The sequence below is a fragment of the Phaethon lepturus genome, unplaced genomic scaffold, assembly GCF_000687285.1.
Source record: "Phaethon lepturus isolate BGI_N335 unplaced genomic scaffold, ASM68728v1 scaffold20058, whole genome shotgun sequence".
NCBI lineage: Eukaryota > Metazoa > Chordata > Aves > Phaethontiformes > Phaethontidae > Phaethon > Phaethon lepturus.
The window spans coordinates 16,497-27,884 of NW_010555742.1; the positions used below are offsets into that span (position 1 = coordinate 16,497).

The 11,388-nt window shown below is 36.0% G+C and overlaps 1 protein-coding gene across 1 annotated transcript in view; it reads right to left on the reverse strand.

Moving 5' to 3' along the window:
* Nucleotides 1-7,983, reverse strand: part of LOC104624807 (chromosome unknown open reading frame, human C4orf29) — a 17,848-nt gene extending 9,865 nt beyond the window's left edge. The window contains exons 1-6 of the mRNA XM_010292267.1: nt 7,892-7,983; nt 4,575-4,659; nt 3,356-3,456; nt 1,611-1,689; nt 1,437-1,521; nt 617-644 (exon numbers count right to left, since the gene is read on the reverse strand). Coding sequence (XP_010290569.1) covers nt 617-644; nt 1,437-1,521; nt 1,611-1,689; nt 3,356-3,456; nt 4,575-4,659; nt 7,892-7,983 — 470 coding nt within the window. The remainder of the gene's footprint in view (nt 1-616; nt 645-1,436; nt 1,522-1,610; nt 1,690-3,355; nt 3,457-4,574; nt 4,660-7,891) is intronic.
* Nucleotides 7,984-11,388: the final 3,405 nt, after the last annotated feature.

The following is an 11,388-nucleotide window of genomic DNA, read 5'->3' on the forward strand; positions in this document are numbered from 1 at the left end:
TGCTGAATTCCATTTATACTCCAGTGGTTTGGAAAATGTGAAAAGCAAAAAAACCAGGATTGCCTAATTAGGCTTCTAAATTCACATTTAAGAAACTGATTGAGGAAGCAAGTCCTGTAAAATACTGACTGTTGCATAGTTTCCACTGACTAACAACCAACCAACATCAGATTTATTTACATGTCTGACCATAAATCCTTAGAATATCTTGGAAAAGTAAAATCTTAGCAATTATGACAGGAAAATACACTACTTGACCAAAGATTATTCACAGTTGACTGAAATTTAATTGTAGCATTTGCACATGCACAGTTGTGAATCAGGAAAATAAACTGGTACTTGCTTGCCTTCATGCAACATGCTTGCGCCTCACTCTATAGTGCAAGTTCATCTTGTGGCAAACTTTCCTGATCACTGTGACCTCTTAACATAAAAAATGACAAAACAATCTAGCAGAGGGTAGACAATTTCACATTAGGCGGTTACAAGTGGTCCATGCTTGGGGTTTGTTTTTTTTTTAATAAGTTACCAAATTTTATACTACTTTGAGCTTCTTGAGGAAAAAAAAGTTGTATTTTGAAAAGACAGTATCCATGAATGTAATGGTAATACTTACAATTGATCCTTAGGTTTTCTACAGCCATGTAGAAGACTCAAGTTAAAGAAAGTAAAAAAATTTTATATAAAACACTGGCATTTAAAACAAAAAATAAAGTAAAAAAAAAAAATCACATACATAAATAGCATGGATTAATTAAAATCTTGAACTTAAATTCCAAATGTTTAACTGGAACTAAATCAAGTTAAATGTAGTTTGATGATGTAGTTTGCAACATTAAGATTTTACTTTTGTCAGATCTATGGGTAGGAAAAAAGTATAACCAGAGATCCTATTTTAATAAAACGGAGTAACAGTGTTACCAAAGTTACTGATGAGTTAATGACAGGACAGAACTTAAATTTTTTTTAAAAAAACAAATCTTAAATGGTAGCAGTGAGATTCTCAAAAGTACCTGAGGTACCAAGGGGTTGTATCTGAGAAGGGAAGGCACGAGAGGCAACTTTCTTTTCTGTGATTAATACATGCAGAAGTCACACAGTATGATGTAGAACGAATGCATAGTTTTCACTCTGTCGTGGCTAAAGGAGTCGTATCAGTACGTTGATCAGTACACAGATTCATATCAGAACTTTACTCTAATGATTACAATAAGAAGCTGTAGAGGACATCTTAAAAAAAAAAATCAGAAAAGCAATACTTGCTGTAAAAGTAGCATATTACATTAACTGTGTTCCACATTGTGTTTCATACAATGGTCATACTTGGCTTCTATCCACTGAAAAGTCCACTGGAAATTGATCCACAAAGTACATACAAGTCTTCTACCTTCTGGAGGTAGCTAAGAATAACTCTTGTGCTTTCCACAAAAGGATATAATAAGGATTTTCTAGCAATAGGGAAGCCATACAGGCTTCTTTAATCATTGGACGTGCCATTAATGTGCGTCTCCTCCAGAAGTGCTAAAGAGAAGATGTACAAACATATATTAAAATAAAATCTGATTATTTAATTTCTCCATAACAATCAAATTTCCATTTTACATACTCACATGATCTCCAGTGCCTGCTAAATGAATGCACACAGGTCTGTGCTTGCTATTCCATCTTCTGGGTATTATGAACTGAAATCTATATGAAATGAACACCTATTTTAGCAAAGTGTATCAATGTACAAGCTGCACCAGAGAAAAAGACAGAATAAAGTATTTTTGTAACCCATGCAGGCAAACTGCCAGCAATTCAGCAATATCATTTTTCATAAACAGGTCCAGCAAAGAAAGGAATCCAAAAGTAGGACAGAATAAATGCCAAAGAAAAGGAGCCAAGCTGAAAGATCATATTGCTAAAAAAGACCACTGCCTCATCATCACAATTTAAATTTTGCCGAGTGGAGAAATGGAACTTCAGATGAAGAGCAGCCTAAACAAGTATGACTAGCTCTCCTAGACAGCATTGCTATTTTTCTCCTGAGGGCATAACAGCTCAAATTGAAGATTAAGATGAGCAATATATTTAAATTTTAAAAAGAATCAAAAACCCAACATACATGGGGTTGATACCCATGTATGTTCATACCCATGAAACTATTCTATATGCCCAATATCAATCACTTAATGTCTTCTGTTGCTACTCAAGTTATGTACAGTCTACTGGCGGGGGGGTGGAAATCAGTTCTGAACCACTAGTATTTTCCCCACAAGATGGAGCACTGTTACTTACAACAGTATTACACTTCAGGAAAAAAATATTACACAATGCACTATGATCTTAAGGGAAATTTGTAGAGCATTTCAAAACCGTAACAATACTGTCCAATGTAACAATTAGCACAACTTGACTACAAACTGTAAAGAGAACATAGATAAGGAAACAATCAGTATACTATAATTTCCAATATGCTACTAACTAGTCCAATAAAGTTGAGGGACAGTTTCTCTAACCAACGGAGAGGTGGAAGAGAACTGATATTTTGACTATCAAACTTCTTCTGACATTCCTTAGTGTTACATGTTTAACTACGTGTAAAACCACCAACCAGTAATATTGATAAAATTGACAATGCCATTATCAACTTGAGCTGACAAACTTCTATGTTTAAGTTATTAAACACAGCTTGGAAAAAAAATTCCACCACAAAAGTTTGGCTCAAAACTAAAAGCAAACAGAAATTATGCTCCCTTTCCAAACCCAGTCCTCAACTGGAAAGCAGTGCTAGTGTGAAACCAGAAAAAAATGCCATTAGGTATCTTCTGACTATTAGGGAGCTTTCTGTTAGGATGCCTTTTTTTTTTTTTTTTTTTTGCTTGCCACTTAAGAAAGGCACTAGACTCTCTTGCTACAATTAAATGAATTGACTACTTGAATACACATACAATATTTTTGTATTCAATGTAAATTGAAGGCTGGAATGATTCCTTCAAATACAATATAACATGCTTCTCTCATATAAACAGCTTCTCCTGCTATGTATAAAACAAACAACTACTGCCCTGGCTGTAGTACCCTTCATTTACAGGATCCTGCTCATTTGGAAAAAAACCCAAACAAATAATTTAAGAAAACCCAGGGTATTCCATAGATTTGTGCCATATGATTTCTACACACAGATTAAACTATCAAATAAATAAGATTTATTTTCACTTTTGGGATCAACACATTAGTACAAACAGTTTGAAATATTTTACAGATAATTTGTATTACAATAAATTAGCTTCACAATAAAACTACTTATAGACCATTCTTATTTCTCTGCAGTACTAGTTTCAGAAAGGAATTACCACTTGATTTCTCTTACCTTGCTACAAGAGATTCGACTGGCAGGATACCTGGGACATAATGAGCCAATGGGGAAATGAAGTGCCCCTCAAGGATTTTACAGTCGGATTGCTCCTCAACCTACAGAGAGAATGGGATGAGAGCAGTAATATTTCATATCAGTGTTTAACTTGCTCTGAAAGCCAATCCCTTAAAGTAGATTAATTTGTTATAGGATAAAAATGTACTTAAAAAAAACCCAAAGCTGAGGTCTATTTCAAATATAGGGATACATGTTATCAACACAGTCAAAATATTTGTTTCAAGCTTTGCTTTTATTAAATGACCTACTAAAGGAATCAAGGAATAAAGTGTAATACTGGCCCATTTTAAATAACTTCCATAACACATAATTTTTGAGCATTTTTTGAGCTTTAAGATCTGACATCCTAGCCCCCCAACTATTTTATTACTGAGGAAAAAATAAAACAGTATCTGTACTGCTTTATTCTCTCAGTTTCCTTCCATTCTCCACTAGTAACCAACATAACTGATCATTTTCCCATCCCTTCCAACCCCACTTCACATTTTTGCCATTACCTCCTAGTTCTATCAACAGCAGCTCAATTAAAAAAAAAAAAAAAATTCAAAACAGCAAACTGTTAAAAGTATTTAGCTTGCCACAGCATTGACCACTAGTGCATTTATTTGACTTTAGAACTACTCTTTATTTCTGACCCCCTATTCACACTTTCTAGATAGAGAAGTCTTCAGGGCAATGATTACTTCTATCTGCACACCTCACTTGGAAGCACAGGGCCTCCTTTTTCCAATCAAGAGCATTTGAGAACTCACCCTACATTGATTTCTTTTGCCTCTACAGCCTCGCTTGCTCTTCCCTCTCAGATAAATGCTCATGTTCTTTTCTTGATACAGAGCAACTGGGAACACCAGTGAAGTCAGTTAATGCCACCTGCTAGAAAGCTGGTGCTCAGCAAAAGCTAACCCAATATTGACAGAGGTGCAGTTCATCACCCTGTCTCTATGTACTCCCTAACTGAAGTCCCCAGTTGCCAATCCCAGCAGCAAGTCACGCTGTGATAATGTCATACATCAGGAAAATATGGATGCACATGACATCAAGATTCAATTCTTCTATCCTGTAAAAGCAGCCTGGTAAGTACTAAGTTGATTTCACCTTCATATACCATCAGGAAAAGAAACTTAGTTAAACTGCATCACCTCCTGCTTTTAAGTACCTTGTCAATGAACACTGGATAATCTTTTGAAACCAGCGTCTGGCATTTTTCCCGGTTTCCAATAATCTTTCTGAATTCAAATATTCTGTTGAAAGGAAACAAGTAGAGAAGATTCAACTTTTAATCTAAAAAAAGAAAAGATATAGATATAAAAAAAAGTTCAGGACCTAAAGAAAGCCACAAAGAAAATCAAAGTTATGAAGGCAGCTTTGCACTTACGGATTAATCAGGCTACCATAAGGAAGGTATATAAGAATGTTTTTAAGTTAAAAAAACAAGGCTCAGGTACATTGCTAGCGGTTGCACAGCTCTTAAATAGTATTTTACACCTGATGTGTTGAAAACTTAAGTCATTTTTCAGGGCCAAATTAAGACATAGCAACCTCCCTAACACTTACACATCCTTGTAGCCACATTGGGGCAATACAGACTGAATAGGTGAAGAACAGGCTGGACTGCCAACATCAAAGTGTAGTTGCCAACAATCTGAAGTCTAGCTGGAAATAAATTCCTAGCAGCACTCAGGGAAGTTCATGAACGACACAAACTGGAAGGTGAGGTTGATAGCTGGAAGGTAGGGCTACCATTCAGACCTACCTGCATAAGCTGGAGGAACACGTCAACAAACATCCTAAAGCTCAACAATAAAACTGCAAAATCTTGCACCTAGGACAGAACAGCCCCATGTAACAATACAGGCTAGGAACTTCCCAGCTAGGTAGCAGCTTTGCAGGAAAAGGCATGGTGAATGTGAGTTAGCAGCACATCCTTGCAGCAAGGAAAACCAATGGCATACCCTCTGCATTTAGCAAGAGGGCAGCCAGCAGGTCAAGGGCAGAGGGGTTTGCATTGCCTGGGAAAGAGGAGGCTAAGGGGCAAATCTAGTTGCTTTTTTCTACTACTAAAATGGGCTGAAGTCTTACAGCAAAAATGAAACAAGACCGTTCTCAGAGGTATACAGTGAGAGGATAAGAGGCAATGGTTGCGTGTTGCAACATAAGAAATTCCCACTGGAACACAGTGAAAGATTTTTTTCACAGTCCTAGTGGTTAAGAACCAAAAAAAGACTGCCCAGGGAAACTGTGAATAATCTCCATCCTCAAGGGACTTTCAAAACCCAAATGGGTGAGGTGCCAAGTGAATTGAATCAACTAAGAAGTTAGCTTTGTTTGGAATAGGGATTTGGACTAGATACCCTCAAGATGGCCCTGTCAACCTTAAATACTCTACGCTAAGAATAACTTGCTCATTCTTATGGTTGTAAATACACACAGCAACATTACCTAAGCAACTAAACCAGAAGATTTATGTGGAAAGTACATAACAATAGTATAAAAGGAGTGATCTGTTCACCTCCCAACAGCAGAGGAAAGAAAATCCAGTTTACCACCATATCAAAAATAGCTCTACTATATAGCCTTTTCTTATATAGAACAGCACGTGCATCAAGTATTTTGGAGAAAATAACGGTAAAGGTATGAGTCGTGAGTGTAGATAGTAAACTAAATGAAGAGACATTTTGCTTGACACTAAATCCCCTGAAAAACACTGCATTTATGTATTTCCTTTGTAGTTAGGAGGATACTGAAAGCTAAACTTGCAAGTGTTCCAGAATTTCAACTCTTGATAATGAGTTGAGGATAAAGCATTAGGATATCAACAGTCATCAGCACATAAAACTTCAGATTACATCTAGGCAGGGTAGTCTGTAGTATCAGTCAATCTCAGTTAATGGTTGAAGTATAAGAAATTTAATAATTTCTTCTAATGGAGCTTCACAGTGATCAGTTTAAAAAAAAGATGCTGACACTGATTCTGGCATGACAGGTCATGCCTTCTAGGGAGCGGTACTCCCTTCTCCCACTAGCCAGTGTGAGGGGTCAGGAGGAGATGGTATTCTTCCTTCTTCATCCAGGTGAAGCCAGGCTGCTGGGGGACAGCTCATCTTCTTCCCATTCCAGGGCAATACATAGAACAAATTCGTCTTCCACTTTTCATACCAGCAGGCTAGCAAGCCTGCCTTATGTATCCCCTCCAGCTTTTGATCTCATGTGAGAGGTTTTGTCCCCCACTATGAAAAAGGAAGAGCCATAGCCAATACCATTATTACTACCAATGCTTCCTCATTGCTGTTTGACATTAGTGTGATTACCCTTATAGACCCCATGCAAGAGAAAAGCCTTGCCTAGTACTGCAATCGCTAATAGTAGAATTATTCAGAAGTCCCCCTATATAAATAATAATTGTGTTGGGGGGGGGAGATGGGGATGGGACGATGAAACTTCATCATGTCTCACCAAGAACCTAAAATTTTTTAGGAGAGGCTTTTGATAACATTAAAATGTCCCATTTCAAAACAAAACCCACATTTTTTGCTTATTCCAACAAAAGTAAACTAAACAGTTTAAAAATCCAACATTCTCGTTTTGCAGGAAAGTCTGCTACTTAACAGAAAAATCAACTGAAAAAAGACATAAGACATACAGAGCAATCCAAGCACCACTTCCAGATGAGATGTTTCACTTGGACTTAAAAAAAAGCCCCCACATAACTCAACTGCTATCCACAGTGAACAAAATTTTATTTCAGTATTTTTAAAAGTTTTCTTTATTGATTTTAAAATACATAGGAATTAGCTTATTAAATGCAGATTTATACTTTTCTATTTAAATACTACATGATGCAGAATATATATATTCAGTCACTTAATTTTACTTAAGAGATGCAAATGCTAAACTTCCAGGTGTTATTCTTAATAATAACTAATAAAAATCAGCAAATATTCAAAAATTAAGAGGTACTTCCATTTTTTCTTATTTTCAAGACCTCTAACAAGAATGAATTTACTACTTTGGGCTACGAGAGAAACTTCTGATAACATCTTACACTTTTAAAGCTCATTATTATTAAGAAGTTACAAAAAGCTAGCAAGATCCTCTTCAACATCAAACAGAATGATTCCTCTGCAAAAAATCAGCAAGTTTTGTTTTTAGAAACACTGTCAGAGATGCTGCTTGACGAATGTTATCACATATGCATAAGTGAAAAATGTAATTGGACACATACGCATCCCCTCAAGAAGAGCGTCTTTAAACACAAACATTTAGCAAACCCCTTTAGGACTTATTTTAAATCCAGTTCCTTGGTATGGAAACACATGATTTCCTGAACAAAACAAACTTTAACACGTTTGGTTTTTTATTTTTTGTTTTTGTTTTTTTTTTAAAATAGGATAGTAAAAATTGTTGGTACTTCAAGGATCGTATTTTTCTTTTAATATAAAGTACTGTTTATGCTGTTATTTTTTAACAAGTCACCTTTTCAGATCCTCTGGCTTTCCCCATCCTCTGATGAAAAGCTTAGTGAGGAGAAGCTTTCTGTACAAGACATCTAATTTACTCACACCCATTAGCAGCAAACTGACATCTAGAAAAAAGAACAGGTCAAAATAAGGCAGTTAGAGGGGTTAACTTGAGTGGCAAGTTCATTGATTGTAACACAAAGTAGGTTCTTATTCTGGTATCTGTATTAATCGAAAAGCCATATCGCTTTATTCCGAGGAAGTTAACCTTGACATTCAGGTTGATTCTTTTCATTTTAAACAAAATACAAAGGCAGTTAATACAAACTCTAGCTTTTTTAGGAAAATGGAATTTAGGAGTAGGAATTTAACATGCCTAATATAACCAGAAATGTATTACATAATTGATGACAAGCCAACTGAAGATGCACATAGGATCACCAAACTACATCTTCAAACAGTCCTAACTGTATTTTACTTGAACCGATAAAACAAAGAGTGGCATTGATCTCTGTCCTGTCAATATAGCTCTGATGGCAAAAACTTTTCAGTCAACATGGGCTTTCATAAACACATCTCAAACTGAAAGCTTGAAACAATATTTGGTTTTCTCTGGCTACGTAATTATTTGTTTATAAAAAAGAAAGAAAAAAAAAAGTAGCTCCAGTCACTGATGCAGAGAAATCTTTTTTTTGTAAGCTTGTCTTCGTTGGTGTCTTAAACATATATCCTAATTCTTATTTTAGCCCTTTCTTTCCAATTTTTGCCAACTCATTTCTTACAGTTTTGAAAATGATGCTCCCACTGCCTTCAGGGAAAAAACACAGGAATCATGCCATCAAAATCCTTACAAGTATCATTTCTCCTTCAGCAAATACACTAGCTCAAATATTGCTAAAGCCAACAAGATTTTAGGCAAGCTAGTATTATTTTCAAAGCAATACTTACCAAAGTGAACAGAGAGCCACTACTGTGCTCTTCCAACAAGGAAGGAACGAAAAGCAGAGAACTGAAATCTGGTTTCTTGGTCAGCAGGATATAGGTTATTCAATTAAAAAAATAAAAAGGTCCAGGATCTGTGTACACCTAAGAAAATAACAGATTTAATAATCAAAGACTTGGTTAGTAAGTTACCTTCAACTACTTTCTAGTATTTCCAGATCCCTCCATACTAAATGGTCTAAATAACTTCATCACACTCCAAAACAGTGTAGTTTAATTAATGTTAGGTTTCTTAAATTTTAATTAAAAATTAATTTATTCTGCCACACTTTAATATGGTCATTCTTAAAATAACCTTGTCTGATACAACAAGTTAAAATTGTGGTCAGATTAATAAATACATTCCTTTGCACTTCTAAAAAGCCAATACTTAAGACTCAATATACAGAAAAAAGAAAAACGCTTTAACACCTAGAGTAAGTTACTATCAAAATAGAATTTATAGACAAGTTAAGGCACTTGAATACTAGAATAAACATCCTAGAAAGCCACAGTGGTTCTACAGTCACTCATTACAGGGCAGAAATAAGTACCTGAAATCACCAGAAAGTCAAAGTAGGGACCTTCTATTTTAACACTGTTAGAAAGTGTTAGTTCCTACTCCACCAATCCCAAAAAGCTGACTCTGTAATCTTATCATTCTGATCCATATCTGCTTGGTCTAATAGAATCACAACCTCAATATAAGCTTTTTCTTTGCCTACTCTGGAGATATCCATTGACCTTACGTGCTTGGTGGGGTGTCAGACAGGAAATGTTTGGCATCCTCTGCAAGGTCCCTCTGCTGCTTTTTGGAGCGGGGGGACAGCTTGGTATTTTGCTGGTGCTAGATGAGAACTGGGTGGTGGAGACAGGGACAGCAATACGGAGCAGACCCTGTATAGTGCTTGGAAGTCAGTTCAGAGTAAGCACACACAAGAGTAGATTTATGCTGTCAAAAATATACAAAAACTAGATTTGCAGTTCTGTCAGTACACTGCTTACCAGTAATTGTGAAAAGAAATTTTCATTAATGTTTTGATGCTTAGCAAAGCAGCCTTGCATGTTTTGTTTGGTTGTTTCTTGGTTTTGTTTTTTTAAATCCCCTCCAAAATAAAAGCCAAATAAGAGAAAACATGAAGATGTTGATTTTGTTGTGAATCTGAAGGCTGGCCTGGTGAGCTGTGTTGCACTAAGGGAATGCCAAAACAAATTTCTAGACAAGTACATTATATTTAAATGCAACATTGATTGAGGTGAAAGGGTTGTCTTATCCTGTATTCTATTTCATTGATTCAATAAAGACTCTAAAGTAATTCAGGATATTTCAATTAATCAGGTTCAAGATTAAACCACTACTGAAAAGAGTGCAAGAAAACACTAAACCAAAAAAATATTCCAAGTACATGAAGCATGCTATATAGAACTTCTCAGAAATATTACAGAGATAAAATAGGGGTTATGTTCCTGTGTTGTTTATCTTGGTAACAAAAGGGTAGGACACGCTTCAGTCACTGCCCATCAATGTCTACACAGACAATTACAAATACTTTTACTGTCAGAAAAGGCAAATCCAGCTGTTGGAGGCTAAGGTTTATAACTTCACAGTAGAAGCAAATAGAGTATTTTAGCAGTGACGGTTTGAACTTGAGAAAAGAATCAGCAAAGCTTGTTTCAGAATGCGACTGGATTTCCACCACTTGATACCATCACACACATCACATCACGATCCCTTTGTAAGATCGGAAGCACAGCTGGAAGCAGTGGCCTGATAAAGATGCTGCATAGTTGTGTAGCCCAAGAAACAGTACGCATGTTATGAATATTCAATGGGTATATTGATAACGTGGTAAGCTTTACATAATTGTAAGTTTTGAATAGAAATTGTAACAGGTGCAAAAGCACATTAAGAAGTGATCCACTAAAAAAACCCCTACACTTTAAAATAATGTTTTCCAGAGAAGACAACAAGGAAACCTATAGATAAATTATAACTAGGCTCTTGCTCTAAGAACCTTCATACTGCACAGTAACTATAATTTTTGGTGTGTACACTTACTTCACAAAAACAGACACAAAAATACATCCAAAATCCAACATGTGAAAGGTCCAGTACTCCTTTTTATCCAGGGCATGTGGCTCCAGTTACAAGAAAAACATCACTAGCAAGTACATAAAGACTTTATTAAAGTCCCAGACTACTGCTTCTTTACATGAATATGAAACCGCTTCCACCAAGAAGTCAACATGAAAAAGCAAAGAAGGTGTATCTATTTTAGAAGGTTGAGTCCTTAACTTCCCTGGCCTATTACTTTGTTTAAAAATCTCTCTTCCAATTAATGTCAGGTCATGCTTTTTTTTTTTTTTCCTTTTCCCTTCAACAGAATAAAGGCTGCTTACAAAAAAAAAAAAAAAAAAGACACGAAGAAGTCACGGCGACGAAAGAAACAAGCCCCACAACAATTTCACACGATGGAAGCTTGCGGATAAACAACGGGGCCCAAGCCCGAAGCGCTACACCGACCGCCGAGC